General features: G+C 47.4%; 1 protein-coding gene across 2 annotated transcripts in view; it reads right to left on the bottom strand.

Moving 5' to 3' along the window:
* The window catches only part of LOC148387171 (laminin subunit alpha-3-like), a 32,645-nt gene that overhangs the window by 3,392 nt on the left and 9,731 nt on the right, over positions 1–19,522 (bottom strand). The window contains exons 9-69 of one of the 2 annotated variants that reach the window (XM_088396330.1): positions 19,428–19,518; positions 18,824–18,955; positions 18,397–18,447; positions 18,268–18,318; positions 17,865–17,999; positions 17,658–17,792; positions 17,525–17,577; positions 17,011–17,110; positions 16,547–16,599; positions 16,320–16,425; positions 16,155–16,254; positions 15,923–16,079; positions 14,958–15,096; positions 14,359–14,501; positions 14,188–14,291; positions 13,945–14,101; positions 13,699–13,862; positions 13,530–13,638; positions 13,352–13,449; positions 12,898–13,072; positions 12,698–12,824; positions 12,471–12,619; positions 12,248–12,363; positions 11,884–12,095; positions 11,617–11,821; positions 11,406–11,550; positions 11,205–11,345; positions 10,963–11,124; positions 10,774–10,875; positions 10,626–10,709; positions 10,286–10,516; positions 8,442–8,555; positions 7,856–7,974; positions 7,698–7,778; positions 7,505–7,605; positions 7,357–7,410; positions 7,124–7,275; positions 6,599–6,709; positions 6,414–6,525; positions 6,180–6,347; positions 5,860–6,056; positions 5,607–5,723; positions 5,230–5,384; positions 5,011–5,152; positions 4,821–4,920; positions 4,616–4,732; positions 4,374–4,544; positions 4,161–4,312; positions 3,862–4,056; positions 3,648–3,796; positions 3,375–3,537; positions 3,171–3,298; positions 2,757–2,898; positions 2,544–2,639; positions 2,306–2,463; positions 2,106–2,223; positions 1,890–2,030; positions 1,676–1,806; positions 1,426–1,560; positions 1,233–1,353; positions 811–1,001 (exon numbers count right to left, since the gene is read on the bottom strand). In XM_088396330.1, the coding sequence (XP_088252456.1) occupies positions 996–1,001; positions 1,233–1,353; positions 1,426–1,560; positions 1,676–1,806; positions 1,890–2,030; positions 2,106–2,223; positions 2,306–2,463; positions 2,544–2,639; positions 2,757–2,898; positions 3,171–3,298; positions 3,375–3,537; positions 3,648–3,796; positions 3,862–4,056; positions 4,161–4,312; positions 4,374–4,544; positions 4,616–4,732; positions 4,821–4,920; positions 5,011–5,152; positions 5,230–5,384; positions 5,607–5,723; positions 5,860–6,056; positions 6,180–6,347; positions 6,414–6,525; positions 6,599–6,709; positions 7,124–7,275; positions 7,357–7,410; positions 7,505–7,605; positions 7,698–7,778; positions 7,856–7,974; positions 8,442–8,555; positions 10,286–10,516; positions 10,626–10,709; positions 10,774–10,875; positions 10,963–11,124; positions 11,205–11,345; positions 11,406–11,550; positions 11,617–11,821; positions 11,884–12,095; positions 12,248–12,363; positions 12,471–12,619; positions 12,698–12,824; positions 12,898–13,072; positions 13,352–13,449; positions 13,530–13,638; positions 13,699–13,862; positions 13,945–14,101; positions 14,188–14,291; positions 14,359–14,501; positions 14,958–15,096; positions 15,923–16,079; positions 16,155–16,254; positions 16,320–16,425; positions 16,547–16,599; positions 17,011–17,110; positions 17,525–17,577; positions 17,658–17,792; positions 17,865–17,999; positions 18,268–18,318; positions 18,397–18,447; positions 18,824–18,955; positions 19,428–19,518 (7,773 nt within the window). In that variant the 3' untranslated portion in view covers positions 811–995. Of the gene's footprint in view, positions 1–810; positions 1,002–1,232; positions 1,354–1,425; positions 1,561–1,675; positions 1,807–1,889; positions 2,031–2,105; positions 2,224–2,305; positions 2,464–2,543; positions 2,640–2,756; positions 2,899–3,170; positions 3,299–3,374; positions 3,538–3,647; positions 3,797–3,861; positions 4,057–4,160; positions 4,313–4,373; positions 4,545–4,615; positions 4,733–4,820; positions 4,921–5,010; positions 5,153–5,229; positions 5,385–5,606; positions 5,724–5,859; positions 6,057–6,179; positions 6,348–6,413; positions 6,526–6,598; positions 6,710–7,123; positions 7,276–7,356; positions 7,411–7,504; positions 7,606–7,697; positions 7,779–7,855; positions 7,975–8,441; positions 8,556–10,285; positions 10,517–10,625; positions 10,710–10,773; positions 10,876–10,962; positions 11,125–11,204; positions 11,346–11,405; positions 11,551–11,616; positions 11,822–11,883; positions 12,096–12,247; positions 12,364–12,470; positions 12,620–12,697; positions 12,825–12,897; positions 13,073–13,351; positions 13,450–13,529; positions 13,639–13,698; positions 13,863–13,944; positions 14,102–14,187; positions 14,292–14,358; positions 14,502–14,957; positions 15,097–15,922; positions 16,080–16,154; positions 16,255–16,319; positions 16,426–16,546; positions 16,600–17,010; positions 17,111–17,524; positions 17,578–17,657; positions 17,793–17,864; positions 18,000–18,267; positions 18,319–18,396; positions 18,448–18,823; positions 18,956–19,427; positions 19,519–19,522 lie in introns of those variants that run through there. The other variant, XM_088396329.1, reaches the window with a different exon arrangement.

Genomic DNA, 19,522 nt, shown 5'->3' with positions numbered 1-19,522 from the left:
TTCAATTTGGAATGTGCTGTTGCGCAACGTTAATGCCGGAGTGCTGTGAGTAGGGTCGGATACATTTTGGGCCTGACGTGTACCAACGGGCTTGCAAATAGCCATTGAAAAAAAATACATTTGGATTTAAGTTATACAAAATGAATGAACATATGGACTGTATATATATTATTAGTCACGTTTTAAGTCTGCTCTGACTGCGATTGCTAAAACCAGTAGAATTAATATTTTAATTCCATTTTTATGAATGTTATATTTCATATGGGATGTGGAAAGCAAAGACAGAACAACTGAGTGTCATAAAATATTTCTTGAAAGTCCTCATAGGAATTGACTTTCGAGAGCTAAGGGATGTTTATTTTTTATTTCTAGGTGCGATGTTAATCCAGCATTACGGATTATATCTCTAACGTTTGTGCAGTTCAATCCATGTGGATCAGGAGAACATGCTGTAATTGGATATCTTTCTACAGTTAGTATTTCATAAGCACAATCTGAGCATTATCATTTTTATGCTTTGCTACTTCATTAAAAAAACAAATGCTTCTAAATTGCTCATGTTTTAATTGCGTGTCATGCAGATTCTAAAAGCGTCTGATGATTTACATTTGGGGGGGTCTTGTTTGTCCATGAAAAAATGTTATGGTCATCTGGAGATGTTTAGTTTCTATTCGTCCATCCCTATACATTTTTTATCTTCCGATCCTGTCATCACTGAGAAATAAGTGAAGTTGCACAAGTCACGATTGAAATGGTGAATGATTGAGTGCTTATGTGTTACTGTCATCATGGAAGAAAGAGACAATGAGATGTTTTCAGTCAAGCCTTGTTATTTATGAGTGCCGCTTAAGCATAGAAACATCTGAAGAGATAAAACATGGATATGAAATTTGGAATGGATTATGATGATCCTGTTGCTTTTATTGAATGAATGAATGACGGCCAAGAGTGTTACGGTTAGACTCTCATCAGCGGGTCTTTAGGCTCCTCCTCCTTCATCTCTGGAAATGAGGCAGCAGAATCCAGTCAGTCAAACACATCAAGACACACCTTTCAACGGCAGCGAGCACCAGGCGGGGATGGGCCCGATAGAACAGCAATTGAGCTCACTCACACATGAGCTGCTGTTAGCCACAACTCACATATAGGCAAAATTTGGGCGGAATTTATCCTGCTTGCAGAAAACGTAACGTTTTGCTGATGGCAGCAATTGTCGGGTCTTTTTCGCTCACCTTCTTGGGGTCACGATAGAGCATCTGTTGGACAGGACTGTCGGGGGTGCACACGTCCGACAGGACATCTCCGGACGACCTGAATTCGCTGAAGTCTTCGGGCTTGTACAGATTGCTGGGCCTGCGAGCGAAACAACAAACACGCCGTTCAAAAGACGATGACGAGCGGACGCGACTCGCCCGTGATAATCACCGTCTGGTGTAGAGGTTGGAGATGCAGCCTTTGAACTTGTCTCGGCCCAGAATCACCGAGCTACCGGTGTCCGGCACGGAGATGCTTCCGCTCTGCTCCGTGCCGGTGTCGTCATCATCGATGAGCATCTCCGTCCTGTGGGCAGCCATAAATAAAAATGTGAGCTATCTTCGACTCTGATGTGATGTAGTATTTTCTATTTTGACAACGAGATTGCTAATGGCCACGGATTGACGCGTCGCTGTCCTACCTGCCGGCTTTTCTGGACACGGTCAAATAATGCCAGTGGCCATCGTCGTATTTCTTGTTTGAGATCCACATCTTGTTGCTCAAAGACACAACCGCGTTGCCATTTTGCAAAGCCAGATGGATGTCGTTAGCCTGAAGGAATAAATAAAGCAATTGATCGTGAATGATAGCTTTGAAGGCAAAGTGATGTCACGGTCGAGCGTTCAGGGACCGACCGCTTTTTTCGACTGGAGGAGGATGCCGTCCTTGTCGGTGCTCATGAATCCCAGCGACACGGACATGTCGTTGGCGAGACTCAAGTCGGACAGGTCCGCCGAGAGGGAGCTCCCGAGGCTGAACTCTGCTTTCCGAGAGGTCTGCGATGACAAGCGTATGCATAAGGGTCATTTGGATCCCAGACTGCAATACTTTTAAAAAAACAAGAAACGTACCAGGGAATCTTTGGGACAACCTTTGCTGATGCCGACTTTCTCGTCGATCAGTTTGAAATTTTGGTTGAGCTTAAAATTGTTCAAGCAGCCTCTGAGGGCTTGCATGGTGATGTTGTTCCTGCCAGCCAGCAGAGAAGCCGGTTAGTGTGACAACAAGCTTTCCTCACACGTAGTAAGAAGCGAAAATCTGATATGCATACTTGTCCCTCATTTCCATTGGCGCACCACCGATGTAGAACTCTTTAAAGTCATCCATGACAAACTGGACTTGGGCCGTGGCCACCTCCTTATTGGCTATGCGGACTGTAAATTTACCCTTGCTGGTTAAAATGATGAGAATGTCCACCCAATCGCGGACCTGAGGGGAGAAAAAAAAAAAAAAAAAAGAACGTGACTATTCTGATGGTAGCGTCATCAAGTCACGAAGCTTTGACTTACCGGGAACGATTTCACGTCATTTGTGGCTGGTTCTGGCAGCAAGTTGCTACGCAGGTGGACGGCACCCTTCTCTATTGTCACGGTGAAGTAATTGCCCTTATGTGGGAAGGAAACGAGATGGGGACATTTTATTATTATTATTATTTTTTAAAACATTGCAAAAATGTCCTAATGTTGTCATGATGAAACAAGACATTACCAAGAAGGACTTACCTGGTTCTCAATGTACAAGAGCAGCCCGTTTTCCGCATGCGTCAAGATGGACATGCCGATGAGGAGGACATTTGTCTTCTTGTCGATATTCACGCGGCCGTAGCCAGTGCCTTCCAAGTAAAAGCCCAGCGGAGAAACATATCTGTGTACACCAAAACAAGCAGATATTGAAATCAGAAATACAAAGTGAAAAAATTGTCATCTTTACACTCAATACGTTTCATCATGGTGACTGTTAGACCTGCCTGAAAAGTAATTTTTCCAGTATTTGAAAAAATAAAACAAATGTCAAAATGTCGCTTGTATATAATAAAAATAATAATAATACTATGATTTCATTTCAAATTATATAATATTAACAATACAGTTTAAATAATATAATCAGAAATAATTGCCACCCAAACAGAGACCAACCTCTTGCATGGAGTTTCCACATTGATGTTGTCTTTGTGCTTGAAATTGTACAGACTGACAACCCTGTCATTAAAGTAGGCCATTTCGATGCAGCCTTTGTACATGGGATATTTGAGGGGCGCTGGAGGCTGGCGAGAAGAAAGAAAACACAAAGCATTTTAGCTGGCGTCATGTCGGTCGGGATAGTGGCCTCCTCGGACTCACGGTGAAGTTGGAAGGGTAACCTCCCACGAAGAAAACCAGATCTTCCGGGGTGAAGTCCAGAAGGTTTTTCATTTCGGTTCCCCGGTTGGTGCCCACGGTCGGAATGCCGGGAGTATCCGACGTGTAGTCTTTAGTGAGGGTCAACTCTGCATCTTGATAAATTCTAAATGACAACGAGCAAACAAGTGAGCAAGATTTGAGTATGTCACATTTTGAGGAGAACTTGAATTTTGGTGCAAAAATGTTTGTCTGCAGACGATTTTGGCACTTTACCTGCGCAGGTCGACTTTATCAAACTTGGCTGGCTCGGACGGAGATGTGGTGATGGAATCCGTTTTGATCGAGTGCTCAAGTCCGTTCAGCTTGTAGACACCGTACAGCACGTTGTTCCTCAAGACCATGCCGATGTAGTTCTTTGAGGGCTAGAGAAGGCCGTTTGCGTGAGGATTTCAATTCATCCATCCATCCCCTCCCTTCCCAGACTCACATCTTTGTTGCCAAGGTACATCACAAACATGTCTCCTTTGTCTGCCGCCTGCCTGCGTCTGCGTCTTCCATCGCCCCTGCCCTCGGGCCTCTGCAGGGACAGGGTCAAATCGGTGTAGGCCTTCAGCTCCTCCAGGTTCTTGGGGGGATGCAACTGCACGTGGCTGTTGCCATTGAACTTCATCGGGATGGTAATCTGGAGGAAGGCACGGAAAATCGTTAGGAGAAGAACTTTATCCCCCATGGACACCACGTAGCTCCGCCACTGCGCATGATGTTTGACAAAGACCGGGCCGTCACCCTGTTAGCAGCGTCGCGTGCTTGGTTGATGAGCTCCTTCAGTTTCTTGACGTTGTATGTGATGTTCTTCAGTGGCGTAAACTGCGAGGTCAAGGTCTCCACCTCCGTGATCTTGTCGCTCAGCGTCGGGATGCTTTTCAACAAGTTCCTCACTGAAAACGGTTAACAAATTGCATGACAGGGACTTTCTTTGGTCTTCTTTGGTCTTCTCACCTGTTTGCTCCACGTCGTCCAACGCGCCGCCGAGGTTGGAATCCCCGGGGCTGACGTTGATCTTTGCCATTTCTTTCCTGATGGCATCCAGCTTGTCTATGGTGTCGCTGGCCGAGCCGTTGGCTAAAGCGGCCTTCCTCTTGGCCTCGTCGATCATATCCGCAATGTCATCTGAGGGGAAGAAAAGGGGTTGGAGGTTCCTGCACAATCCTGCAGACGTGGCAATCCCTGTGGCACACTACCTCTTCTAATGTCATTTAGCTGCGTTCGTGCATTCTGAAGCTCAGCCTCAAGATCATTCTTTTTGTCCTCGCCATTCTTCAGGCGCCGCTTGATGTCAGGAATTTCCCTGGCAGCATCTGGGAAAGGAAACGGAAGAAGATGTGAGTGAGTGTGTGTGTGTGCGCTTGTGTAAGTGAGAGAAAGTGAAAAAGAAGAGGTGATTACCATCCAAAACATTTTGTGCTTCTTCTGCATTCTGCACCAGTTCGACGCCATTCTCATTCAGGTCTTTGGCCCTTTCCGCCAGTTTTTGGTTTTTTACATTCTATAAAACAAACATTCATGATTACAAGGTGTTTATGATGGCAAATTTGTCATCATTTTTTTGGGGGGGGGGGGTAAAGAAGAATCTTACGGTCAAGGCGCTGTTGGCGGCTTCTTTGGCTTGGTTGGCGGCGGCTTCTGCGGCTTGGACGGCGTCCGTGATATTCTTGTAGGCATCGATGGCGTCGTTAGCGTTACGTACCTCTGGGCGATCGCTTGCAGTCTTCACGGCACTGCAAAGACACAAGAGTTCAGAGTGTCGGTGGAGTTGGCAAAGTCGCCGTCTCGTTAGCCGTCGTTGCCAACGTACTCCTCCAGTTCCTTGGACAGCTTCTTGAGATTCTCGGCGTGGTCCTCGGCCGCCTCCACAACGTCCTCCTTGGCTGCCACTTTGGACATCTCGTTGACTTTCTTGGTCAAATCGGTCTTGCCGCCATCCAGCTCAGCGGCCAACTTTTCGTACACCTGGCAAAGCGAAGCATATTTTCAGAATTCCAGTGACCTCACCTCAGCAGCAAGGACGAGACGCAGCGATCTTTATCTGCGGGGACGGCATGTTAGGACGTGACAGCTATCTCAATTCCATCGCCTCGTTTATCACAATAGAGTAATAATATTTGCCAAATTCTTCTTGTGTTTTTAGTCCTCGGGGTGTTCAGTAGGAGTGTGGTGTTCAAGCTTGCGCACCGTTTTATTGTTGGAAAGCCCTTGGACTAAATCTTCTATTTTCTTCAGCTCGTTCGCCGCCATGGCCACCTGCTCCTTGACAGTCTTGCGCTCCTTCTTTAGGTTGTTGATGCGATCCTGTGGGTCAAAACATTAGGTACATCTGACAAATCAACTATTTGGATTTCATCAGATGTTTTAGTTTTTTTTTTCTTTCTGAGCTGCACCTGCTCTTCAGTTCTCTTGCTTATAGAGCGCATGCGTTTAGTTTTACCCTGAGCGCGGGGAGAGCCTGAGCGTTGAGTCCGTTCTGGACGTTGGCTTTCTTCACCAGCTCCGTGGCGTCCTGCAGAGCCATGTCCAGCTCCTTCAGTTTGGCGTCGTAGTCCTTCAGCTCCTCTTTCAACTTTGTTGCAGAGGCGACGTTCTGGTCCAGCTGTTTACTCATGTCGTTCTTGATGTAGTCCAGGACTGAAGAAAGGAGGAGTTTCGATAAGTTAATTGATCAATCAGACGCTTTGATGACAATGCACTCGGATGCGGAAAGCTTGAATGAGGTCTTCATACTGTCCAAGCGTTAAAGGTACGTCTTACGTTTCCTGGCCTCCTCCCTTTCCTTATCGGCGGCGGTCTTCTGTGGCGTGAAGTTCCTGTTCTCCATTTCCTTCACCATGCGCTGGGCGTCCTCCAGCATCTTCTTGGCATTCTCACCAGGCTGCGTTCCCCCGCTGGAGCCGGCGTCCTTCAGCTGCTCCAGCATAGCTGAAAGCACCAAGAGGACGAATGAAGGTCGCTCACCTTCAGCCAACGGCGTCTCATCGACTTTACCTTGGATTTTCTTGAGCATGTCTTGAATGGCTTGGTCCATATCCTGAGCCCGCTTGTGGCTTTTTTCAACCCCTAGAACTGCTTTGTCAGCATCTATAGCTGTCTGGTCAGCCTGAAGGTGAATCAAAGTCACACATTACACTCAATGGATGGATTTCATCCTAAATACAAAAAAAAATAATGACCTTGTCTTGAAGAGAGCCAATGTCATCGGAAAGAGTCAACATGTCGTCTTTCAGTTGTTTGAGCCTGGAACTTTGACCATTGACAGAGGTGCTGTATTTGATCACCAGATTCTGCCAAAAACAAAAATGTATATTTATATTTTGATATAACACAAAATTAAAAAAAGAAATCATTCTTCAACTCAAGTAGATTGTTGCCCTGCCTCACTCTCTGACCTTTGGATTTTGGCCCTGTTTTACTGCCACGTCGTCAAAATATGATTTGTACATAGCATAAACTTTATATAAATGTGAAAATGTCAAGAATATGTCTTGCTAATTTTTGGGGAATGTTTCCAAACCAAGTTGAGGCACAGTGTGAGACAAAAAAGCCTGATGACTCCTTATCAGTGATCCCATCTGGAACGTTTGAATGGGCACACCCATCCCTGCCCACCGGCATTTGCCACGTAAGCATGACTGTCAGCATAGAACGAAGCCACGACAAGGTGAGGCATCAGGATTCCCGAGATCCAGTATGGTTACCTTGGTGTCCGTAACGGCTCGCTCCAGCTTCCTGAGCCTTTCCTGGGAGGAGGCGCCGGCGGAGGCGTTGTCCATCTGAATTTTTATCCGTAGCAGTTGGATGTCCAGCATATCCAAATCTTTCAGTAGAGTCTGAGCGCAGTTGTCACACTCTAAAAAACAAAAACAAGAGAGCGTTTCAAAAACTAACCCTAAGACTCTTTTCTTTTTTTTTTTTTTTCTCGTTGACTCACCGAAGCAGCGGTCTTCTGTGTTTGTGTCTCCGGGTTCCAGTGTGTTCTTGCAAACTGCAGTAATTCAAAACATATTATTAAATAGCAAATGAATAAAACCCTAAAGATGAAGATAAGTTTGAATATATTATTTAATGGATGACGTCACCTCCTGTCCTAGGATCACAGGTGTTGCCGTTTCCGCCACAATTACAAAGGCGACAGCTTCCCCCCGGAATTAGCGGGTCACCATAGAACCCAGGAGCGCACCTGTAACAAACAGAAATAAAAAAGTGGAAATCCATCCCAGCAGAGAAGAAATGACGTTTGAAATTTCCACTGTATTGTGGATTTCCACTTACTTTTCACATTTTTCTCCGGTGTATCCCGTCCTGCAAATGCACTGGAAGTCGCCGAAGATCTCTCGGCAAGCGACCGCGAAGCTAAAAATGTAACGTGTGAGTTGTGTAACTAGATAACATCTAGTTCTGTTTCTTTGTTTTGGTTTGTCTTAAGTCACCTGTTTGTGGCCGTACTGAATGGGCAGGGACACACCTTGCACGTCCTCTGAGCCGCGTTACCATAGTAACCCTCTCTGCAGTATTCACATCTGTCTCCAGCTGTGTTGTATTGACAATTCTGAGACAGACAGAGGACAAAATTGGACTTCTGGGCAGGCATTTTGTAAGCGGACCATCAAGTCTTTTCTTCCGCACACACACACACACACACACACACACGCACACACACACACACACACACACACTCCAAGAAGAGCGTCGACTTGTAGTAGAGAATGCGTTTGATGTCTCTGCAAGGGCGGCGCACACGCGGCAACGCAGGCCCGGTCTTGCATGACCATAACGTAATGGAGATGATTGAGATGTTCAAATGTGTACAGACTCATCCTCCCTTCAAGGAGAATAATGACGAGGAGAAAAGCACCACGCCATAGCAAACTTTTGTGGTGATTAAAAAATAAATAAAATGGGGGGGAAACACGAGATAGACTGTCAAAGTGTATTTTTTTTTTGTCAGATTCTTTTTAAAATGGCTTGTGATTGGAGCATCAACTGTAATTGAGTATTTGAGTAGCGCGAGCTCACCAGACACTTCCCGGTCCAGTCCTCGCACTGCTCTGCCAGACCGTTACAATTGCACGGCACACAGCGACCCAGATATGGCCCATTGCCATCTCGAAAGTATCCAGCGGCGCATTTCTACAATAAAAAAAAAGTGAACAAAAAAATATAACAACAATGCCCACTTGAGACTTTAAATTCATCCAATATATTTCTTCTTGTAGCACAATTCCGTCAAATCTCTCGAGACGCCCTTCAAAGAACGAGCAAATCTAAAGTGCCCGGAGCACGGCCTTTGCCCTTCCTCCCCAGATGAACAAACACACCTAGAGAGCAACCCTTTACCTCAATCCGGTTCCTGGCCAAGTCGTTGCTGAAAGAAGGAAAGCCGACCACATGCACCCCGTCGCTCTCTTGCCCGTTTAAGCTGGGATACACCAGCCACTGATCCGCCTGCGGTCTCAACCTCAATCTGCTGACATGTTTGCCGTGTCTAGGTCGAGTTGCCCCTCCCTGTCGGGGCCTGTTGCCGGCCCAGCACAGCGCCATCAGAGACCCCAACAGCACGATCCTGAGAAGAAGCCCACCGGAGCGCCGGTGTCGGGCCATCGAGCTATCTGACATTATTGCCGATGTTGAGTCCGTGTGAAATAACGCTCCACTTTCCCCTGCTTCGGCCTCTTAAACACCCACACTGACAATGAGGACACGCCCCATCTCCGACTGGCTGTACGGAGGCAGACGCACAAGCACGCACATGCCGTTGTTAAGGTGCGCTCTCATTCCTTTTTCACTTCATACACACACACACACACACACACACACACACACACACACACACACACAAATATGGCTGAATACCATCTGATAAGACGAGAGCAGTGAACATTGTGAGATATCAGCAAATAATCCAATTTGTTATATTATATAAAGCATAGACATAGAATTGTTGATCTTTGCCTATAAAGGGTCTGGCAAATTTACAAAGACGCAATTTGTGTGTGTGTTAAAGTTAAAGTTAAAGTGTGTGTGTGTGTGTGTGTCTGTGTGTGTGTGACTGTGTGTGTGTGTTTTACAGTTGTGTCAGCTCAGACAGTCGACTCACACCTGAATCATAGCGTGAAAACAAACACACACAAACATTATTGAGGTGTGTCTGCTGGACTTTGACACACACACACACACACACACACACTTGAACTGTAGGGGATTGAGTGCATACACAATAAAAGTCGCTCTAGTTTATGAGTAACAGTGAGGTCAGGTGAGGTTTCTCCACTTGTAGACTCAACTTCCTCTACCAAATCCAAGCTTGCCTCATGTGTAATTTCCATCCATCGCTTAAGGGTTCAAACCCACGACCACTCGACAGTGTTGCAAACACGCGAACCACTATCTCACTGTACTGCTCTTATAAGCGGAGGTGGAAAACAAACACTGAATCTCAACAAAGAGTTCCAGAGACTAGATGGAATGTGTGTATGGTTGGGGGGGGGGGAGTCGTTTTTCAGCAGCCATGGCAGCGATCCCGGCTTTATAACAGCTAATATTATGTCTGCGTGATTGTGCATCGCCGTCCCGTCATAGCCCGAGGCCACGCCGTTTTGGCCAGCCAGTTATTTCCTAGCGGTACATTCCGCCCAAGTCTTCAGCTGATGACTTTGGCCCCCGGGCAGAAGGTTGCTACGTTTACTTCAGGCGTGTCGGGACAACCTGAGTAGAGGCGGTCCCTCCCCAGTGAGATGACACCACGCTATTTTACTCAACACCTGAGAAGGTGATCCTCCCCGTTCTTTCTCAGTGCTGCTAGGGGGGTGGCGGCACAGGCGGTGGAATTGCTCAAGATCAAATTGACAAATTCCACTCACCTGGCAGGAGTCTCCGGCAAACTGAGGAGGGCAGGAGCAGACCTCCACGGTGTTCCCAGGACCCCCCGTCCCCGTATCGGTGGCTTCCTCTAAGCCCACCTGGCCCAGACTGAGCCGCTGGCTCTGCGTAAAATACAAGGCTCGGATCTCCAGACGCGCCATACCTGCCAGAACCATCATCAGCTCTTCTCTGGACACGGGCCTGTTGGTGCCAGCATGGCGCCAGTTTCCCTGTGGACAACAGAAGAAAAGCAGGTGGACAATTGCAGAATCACAAAGCAGGATTTAATATGAACCTAAACGTAGTCTGACAAGCTGTGAGCTGTTTTGATTTGTTTACCTCAACAATCTGGACCCGGCCTTGATACAGTCTGTCTGGCAACTGGACTTTTAGAGCAAAATGGACCAGTGTCATGTCCTTACTCTAGAACCAAAACGTGAAAATGTTTATTAAAACAACAATACTGACAGAAAACAGGTTGACTTACAATCAGTAGGACATCAGGTGTTGTGTCTATCAGAATCATTCCCTCACTGGGAATGCCAAAGGATTTGGACTGGTAGGTGAGGAAACCACCATAAGATGAAACCTGGGAGGACAAAAGCCATTAGCCTATACCAAAAAAAAAAAAAACAATGACCCATTCTTCTTTAAGTATATTTTGATGATGCTTCACCCTGTCTCCCTGGTACGAGGATGGCGCCACCCAGTGCAGAGCTTGAATGGAAGACGGAAGCTCCTGAACGTCCGCCACCACCGTGTTACTGGCCACGTTCAACACGGACGGAATCTCTCGGCGGTCGGAACGTTCCAACCTCCATCCGCGCATGTCCACAAACTAAAAAAAACAGTGAGTGAGATGACGACTGATGTCATTTGACGTTCGTGTTTGCCTGCAATTGTGCACACGACGCCGACCTTGCCCCTGCGTTTTCTGGAGCTGTGACATTTGTCGGTGGCTCCGAAGCAGAAGCAGCCGGTGCACCCGTTAGGGTCGGACGGGTCAAAGTAGAAGGAGCCGTCCCGACACGTGTCGCACCTGACACCGGCTACATTTTTCTACAGACATACAGAGAGAGGGTAAACAGGCAAACAGACAATTTGGCGTATTCGGCGTACCTTGCAAAGACACATCCCGGTGTCGGGGTGACACACGTCGGGCGTGACCCCGCCTTGCTCGCAGTTGCAGGGGACGCAATCGGGAAAGCGGTAATAACCCGCGGCGCATCGATCACACTGGCGCCCGCCAACCCTGGGCTTGCAGCTACACACACACACGGTCAGGTAGTTGCTAAGCGAAGGAAGAAAAGGCCTCAAGACGAGTGTTCACCTGCACTGTCCGGTGACGTGGTGGCAGCCGGGCCCGGCGTTAGCTCGCAGGCCGTTCCCGGAGCAGTCGCAGCCCTGGCAGCCCAGCAGGGGATGATAACTGAACGTCTGGTTCCGACACACGTCGCAGGCCGGCCTGACGGTCTGAGGCGGGCATAAGCAGCGGCCCGTCACCTCGTCGCACAGCCGGCGGCCGCACTCGCACGCTGCGGAGGAAGACATTGCAATATGCGCCGGCGGATGTTGTGCAAGTTTGCCTTCCACTCACGTCTGCAGTAGGGGAAGCCGAAGTAGCCCGTGGTGCACTTTGTACACCTCCGACCGATGACGTGAGGTCTGCAGGGACATTGTCCCCCGACTGGGTCACACGCAGATCCGGTGGATCCAGACTGGTCACATTCACAAGGCAGAGCCCCGTCGTTGTAAAATGCCACCAGAGAACGGGCAGAGTCTCTGCAGAATTGGGAAGATGTTCTGGGGCTGAGGAGACAAGCAAGCAAGACTTTTACATCGCCGCTGTGGTCGGGTTTTATGTTCAATTTCAATTTCAGGCTTGTTGTTTCAGAAAGAAGAGTTCAGGATAGCAAGTTTGAAATCCTTCAAAGAGCGGCGGATTTAAAATGAGCACCTACTCAATGAAGAAGCCTTCTCCTCGGCACTGCTGGATAAAAAGTGCGGACTTATCCAGAGGCTTCTCTCTCAGGACGTCTGGGCTGTAACGACTCTCAGGAACCAGCAATATATGATCCTATACACAAGAGTAGAGAAAAGAACAGGAAATAAATCTCAAGAACACCAAGCACAATAAAAAGTGGATGAGAGAAAAAAAAAAAAAAAAAAAAAAAAAACACTGACCAGAATGAGAGTCTTGCGAGGAGGAACAATCACAGAGATTCTTGGCAGCTGCCAAGATTGCTGGGAAAAGTCAAGGACGGTGCGGCCGTCGGCGACCAGCACGTCTCTGCAGCCAGACACCGAGGGGCAGAACGTCACATTGATGGAACCTGTGAGGAAAGCACGGGCTACACAGTTCAGGAAGTGATGAGAGAAGAAAAGCAGGCTTCACTGGTAGCTGAACGTACCCTTCCACTTATAGCCGGCGTCCACTCGGACTTCCACGGGAAAGGTAACGTGCTCCGGCTGGCGATAATCCACAACGAGCACATACCTGCCAGGGAGGGGCACCTTGGGGGTGAAGCTTATCTCCGTCTGAATGGACGGAAAGACTTTCAAAATGACAGATGTGACCCAACCACGGTGCCGAGGTGAGATTCTGTGATACCTGAGGATATTTGAGGAGAATCTTGTCACCGTGACGGGATAAGTCGGACTGTCGTCTTTGCCGCCAGTCTGCGTTGTCTCCTTGATGGCGGGCGGCGCTGAGTTCCCCGTCACGGGCCGCGTGCAAAATCCAGCCCGGTGAAGGCTTGTCCAAGTGGCTCACAAGGCAGTGCTGACTAAAACCACAAACATGTGATGGTTGAGATTTTAAAGTAAAATTTAGTGCGAGAAGGCATTTTTCACATTCATTTTGTCCATATTTCAAATTCTGGGCCCTGTCCAGCATTTAAATTGCCCATCCTAACACTAGAGGGCGCCTGCGTGCCACGACTGGTACTCACTTGTACCATACTGTGAGCAACTGACCTATTGTGAACTTTTCTCTTGACCTATCGTAAGGCTCTATTAGTAAATGATAAGGCAGCACGCCAATTGCTGCAATTGAGTAGATCTACCTGTCTTCAGTGAAGCGACCGTGAGTGGAGACGCAAAGCACTTTGGCCTCCACATACTCCATGGAGAACTCCTTAGCAGGAACTGCGTACACTTTGTGCTGCACACAAACGCACGGTCGACTCAGCATCTTCAGAAAGCCAGATGCTCGTCCGTCCGTCCCGCAAAAAACTTTCTCACCAGTAAGAAGGAAGCTGTGGATGTCTGCAGGAGAAGCTGCGCCCTGTGAGCCAGCTGCAGCATAGCCACCTGGTTCTTGCTGTCCAATGCCACGCTCCGGCACAAAAAGCTACACAAAAATTTGGCGATGAAACATTTGCAAATCAAGCTGGCCGTTTGTAGGACTCACCTGTAGTCACAGCTGTAAACGTTGGCTCTGGCACGCATCTGTCCACCCTGCTGGACACCTACCAGGATGTTGACGTTCTGGACACTGTCCACCTGGCTGGCATACTCCAGGATGAGAGCGTGAGGACCAGGATGAGCAACAGGCAGACTGAGCTGCAGCTGAGACTGCATGGAGGGAGGATACACAATATGAGCAACACTCCAGTTGGAAGCATGAAAGTGGTAAAATGAATTTCTCTTGCGTCACCTGTGTGCCATGCAGAGAGGCCATGTCAGGGTGATCTGGGGTGGGCCGTCGCACAGGGGCTTCCCTCCTCTTGCGGCCCCTCCGACTCGAGAGGCTTCCCTGCGAGCCTAAAGCCCAGCCAAAGGCATCCATGGCCGTGTGCTTGAACAGCAAACAGCTGCCAGACATAATGGACAGTCAAAGTAAAGCCCAAAAAAATGCCGTGTGCCTCTCTGACTTGAAACAAAGAAAATACAAAATTACTTTTTATCCCTTTGCGGCGTGGGAACGTATGTGCACGGCTCTGTGATCTCCTTGCGCAACAGCGGGGCCTCGTAGTAATCCTGAGGCAGCAGGACCAAATAGTCCTGAAGAGCAAAAGATACTTTTGTCATTTCTTAATCAGAGATGGCTGCATGTGTTGGGGCAACTCACAAGGAGAACCCCGGGCGCTACGATGCGGATGATCCAGTTGCCGGGCGTCAAAGTAAAAGGCTCAGCAAAGCCGTCTCCGGGCACGGTGAGGAACGATGGTTGCCGACTTTCAGGGAAAATCACTTCCTTACTCTGATGTGATGCTGTGAGAGACATTTAACGAGACATTTGAGTCAATGTTTTAAAAAAAAAAAGTCAAAAGGCTTCCACAATGTGTTCGTTTCAATCAGTGATTCTCAACTAGTGGGTCGGGACCCAAAATCGGCTTGGTGCCAACTCTGCACTCTGCTTATTGTAATTTTGTGGGTTCATTATAAATGTATGACTATTTTAAATTTCATTTTCTTTATTTGTATTTGTTATAAATGACAATGTGATTCTTGGATTCCGTAATAATGTGCTCTGAAATGCATGCAAGATGTGCATTTGGCTTTAAAAATGTGATATCTTTCAAGAAGTGCTATATTTGCTCTGCGTGGCGCAATTCTGTGCAAACGGAGCCTTCACAACCTTGGGAAAATGTGGGTCCCGAGTGAAACCGACTGAGAACCTCTGATTTTGTTTTCATGTGGGATTCCACTCTCCAGAGGCTGACTTACCCGCACGGCTTCTGTAATTGGCCGCCTGGACGCTACCACTCACACCGGCACGGCTGGGGTTAGTGAATCGCAGCACCACGCGGAATAATTTGTGCCTGGCATCTTTCAGCTCAACATGCACTACAACTCTGACTTCACTCTGCGGGGATAATAAAAATAAAAAAAAAACTGACCGGATCAGACATGGGATCCGCTTTGGAGGGGGTTAAGGGGGCAAAGCAATTGCGCAATCACACAAGGGTTAATCAACACACGGCAAGATGGCAGAGGGGAAAAAAGCAAGCGAGGGCCTCCACTTACAGTCGCAGCACCGCCGCGAGCTGGCTTCATCCGCTACTGTGACCCTCGCTCTTAATCGTGTGGCCCTTCCGTTATACCGGGGGGTGGCGTAGCGCATTACAATGTGGAAAGTAGCGGGAAAGCCGAGTGGAAGGGAAAGGATCACCTCTGGCTGAAAAGAGACAGCTCAAGAAATTGCTGCAGAAGAGCTGAGAGGAAGCTACAGAAACTACATAAGATTGAAACGTTTAGGAAGGAGAGGTGGATAGAAAGCATCACATGGATATCTGAAGAGCAGAAGTGGGAATTATAGAGTAAAAGTAGGATGAGGTACGGCATTTAATATGGAGAAGGCAAATGTACAGGAAATGTTTACGATACCGCCAGTGTGGTTTTTGCAAACTTTAATGAGACGTACAAGTATTACTTTGTCGCCATCTTAGTGTCAAGGCCCTATGTTGAAGTGAGTTGAGGAGTTTCATTGAGACAAAAGTAGTGATTTGCCGCCATGTCGTAGCAACCATTTCGAGGAATGACTCACTCACAAGGGCTCATATTTGAAAACACTTTACAGTATTATTTGATTTGTAATTTTGGATGAGATAAACAAATGATGACAGTAAAATAATTCATTATATGAATATTTTGAACTGTATTATCAATTATTATTTGGAATGCGTCCTCACCTGTGCAGGGGACAGCTCAGCATAACCTCTCCAGCTGAACTCTGGGAACTCTTGCGGGTTGTAAGCGAAACGAACAGGCCTGCCGTTTGGTGCCGTGCCCTCCTCCACCTCAAACTTGAATTGATGCAAGTTGGGGAAATAAAAACTCGGCGCTGGTCTGGAGAGGAAATGCAGCTTGAAATAAAACCGCAACAATGCAACAATCTTATTGAAATGTTTGGACAAGTCCTACTGTGTGCATTTCAGGCCGTCTACGTTGCTACGGCAACGGCATTGGCCGGACGCCGTGTCGCAAGCCGCGTTGATAGCGCCACCTATGTCGCACTCACAACCTGCAAGGGATTCAAATATGATTAGAATGAGTTTTGGGTCAAGAAGAACAACCACCTGGATTCACCTTGGCAGCCGAAATAATTCTTTTTCTGCAACAGGAAGTAGCCGTCGTGGCAGGAGTCGCACGTACGCCCGCCCACACGAGGCTTGCAGCGGCACTGACCGTTTCTCTGCGCGGATGCAAAAAAATAGGCACGCCGATTCCATTTAGCATATTGTAGACACAAGACGGAATTCAAAAAGCAATTGACAACAATTTTAACAAAACCAAATTAGTCTCAAATTCACTACCTCCTCACAGTCTCCAACACCACTTAGTGTCCCTTTGACTTCACACCTGCACCCTGGAATTAAATACAAAAAAAAAAAAAGAAAGGAAAGAAAGCGGGGATGGTTATGTGCTGAATAGACTCTGATTGCAGTATACTTTCATGGGTGAAGAGCAAGCGCTCAAAAGCTCACCGGGAGCTTTAAAGTCAACCGAGTGAAATCAAAACATCCCCATAAATATCCAGCAGAGGCATTCTTTAGATATTAAAAACTTCTTTTTCTTTTCTTCCCTTCTTGTAGAGGTCACATTCTTGTAAGTAGTAAAAGTATCCAAGTAAAGCAGGAGGCCCAGACCTTTCTTTTTCATTTCAACTTGCTTCCATGTCAAACTCAAGTCTTTTTACATAATAACCATCTCCGTGTTGAGTTTCTCAGCTATGAGAAAGATGGCTGGCTGGAAGCTGGTTGAAATGTTGGAAAGTTACCTTCACAGCCGTATACGTTGTCGGCTGCCAGGTTCCAGTGAAGAGCCTTGCACTTGTCGCATAAGGCACCCTCCGTGTTGACTCGGCAGCGGCAGAAACCCTGAAACAAAGGTAGAAAAGGTTTTTTTTTTTTTAAAAATAGATATATTTGATCATGATTTCAATCTTCAGCTTCTCTTTCTTCCACACATAAGGAATGGTGAAGTCGAAGGTAGCAAAACGTGGCTTTCATTTCTTGTTTTGCTTCCTTTCAAAAGGGCAGGAAGTCTCTTTTCCTTCATTTTAATTACGCTTTAAGGAGGAAAAAGGGCACTTCCTCATTTGCTGGAGGCAGATTTGGCAACACAGCTGCGTTATCGTTGCCAAAAAAAACAAAAAACCACTAAGCAGTCAAAGAACTGGATTGAGCAGTGTAAATTCTGAGAGTGACCCACTTGTGGGGTTATAGGGCACTGACATAAACAATATGAAAATAAATTCAATGTGTACGCCGCTCAGTTCATAATCTTTTTACCGTTTGAGGTTCTGTGCGCTCTGTCCCATCCGGATTGCATTGACTGATGGAAGCTGGAGGCACAAAGTGATGAATAAATCTCCAATCCCCCCAAAAAACAAAACAGCAGATATTTTTTGGGGGCGTTTGTTACCTGAGCACGAAGGGAACTTGCGTCCCGAAGCGCAATGGTCACACTGCTGGCCCACCACCCCGGGCAGACACACACACTGACCTGACAGCGGGTTGCACAAGCTGCCGTATGAGCCTTCCAGGGAACACTGGCAGGCTGGAGGAATGAAGGCCTGATATAGTCAGCCCAAAACACTTTCGAGGGGGGGGAGATTGTGACACAACTCACCAGCGCATTCCGGGTACCCGTAGTAGCCTGGCGCACATTGCTCGCACCCCTCGCCCCCGTAATTGGGGAGGCAAATACACTGACCGCCGGCACCGCAGACGCTCTTAGCCACGCCGGCCCCGTTGCAGAGACACGCTAGAGAGAGGAGAAATCCCGAGTTAGAAACCTAATTGCTTAACCTCGTAAAATCACAGCGTTCGCATTGACGCTAGTGCTAACACAGCATGGGCCGTATCTCGGATGGTCTGCTAATATTCACTATCAAAGTTGGCTCTTCAAGGTCACAGTTTGGTTGTTGTTGAGTTGTTACTTTTGTTGCATTATCATCCGACCTGATGACGGGGAATTCTCTTGGACAAGGTCGTGACGCACATTTATATATTTGCACAGTAATCATACTCACGCTGACAAGTGATTGAGCCGAAAAAACCCGCAGGGCAGCCAGTGGGCACTCCTTAGAGGGGGAAAAAAATAGCTTTAGAATATTTGTATCACAGTATTTTTTAATATCATTGACGTGATGCCGACTCACCTACGGTGGGTCCTGCAGGAGATTTTGTGGTTGTGTGGTACGCGGGATAACCTGATTGCAAAAGTTGCCATACACAGAAAAAAAGATTTTCAATTTTACCATTTTAACCTACTCCTTTTTTTTCCCACTCAAAGGGACCCTGGAAAGAAAGAAAAAAAATACTCCGAGCTTATCTTTCCGCTCTGGCAGACTTAAAGGAGGTGATAAGATGAGGAAATGCTACTTGTGTGTCGAATGTGTCTCTGCTGCTCAAGCATGCAGAATGTGAGACGTGTCAGCCTAAAAGTTGACATCTTCAACATTTGCTTTTGTCACCCCTCAAGGCTGACAGAAAAGAAAAGCTGGAACGAGCTTGTCACTCGCTCAGCTCCCGCCAAGTTGCATGACACAATCGGTGTCTTACTTCCAGCATTGGAAAGGAACTTACGAATGCAGTGAGGGTAGTGGAAATGTCCTTCTGCGCAGCGCTGGCACTTTTCTCCTGCAAATTGCGCTTTGCAGACGCACCTCCCGGAACCCATTTCACAGCCTGCCGCGGTCCGCTCGTCGCACCTGCAGGCTGCCGACGCACACACAATTCATTTCTAAGACATTTTTAATTTTGAGTCCTTTTTCATAAAATTGCACGGTAGGTTAAATGTCAACAATTTCCCAGCCCTGACTTAAATCCTCCACTTTGGAGAGGCAATTCCTATGAGGAGGAGCTGAGAAATGTAAACAAGAGAAGGGCCCACTTGAGAGCAATGCCTTACATTTCTATAAATAACTACTTTATCCACTCATATTTCCTTTTTCATACATGAAGCGAGCGCAACAGAGTACAGCAAGACACAACGCGCCACGAATAGTCCTGCTTTAAATCCCCCTCCACACACACACACACACATATGCGGCCATTGTGGGTTTTTTTTTTATCCAATCAGCTCCCTGCCCACGCTCGCACATCGCCACCTGTTGCCTCATTTGTTTTGCACCAAGTCTCGTTGTGTTCAGCGGCTAAAGAAAGTCTCCCAAAATAAAATATCACATACGTATACATCCAGTGGGTGAGTCGGGGGCCACTCCGTAAGGTCTGAAGTAGCCGTCAATGCATCGCTCACAGTTCACTCCAGCAGTGTTGTGCTAA

This window comes from Syngnathus floridae, chromosome 14 (genome assembly GCF_059516105.1).
Source record: "Syngnathus floridae isolate MCC-2025c chromosome 14, RoL_Sflo_1.0, whole genome shotgun sequence".
NCBI lineage: Eukaryota > Metazoa > Chordata > Actinopteri > Syngnathiformes > Syngnathidae > Syngnathus > Syngnathus floridae.
This window is presented reverse-complemented; position numbering and strand designations above follow the sequence as displayed.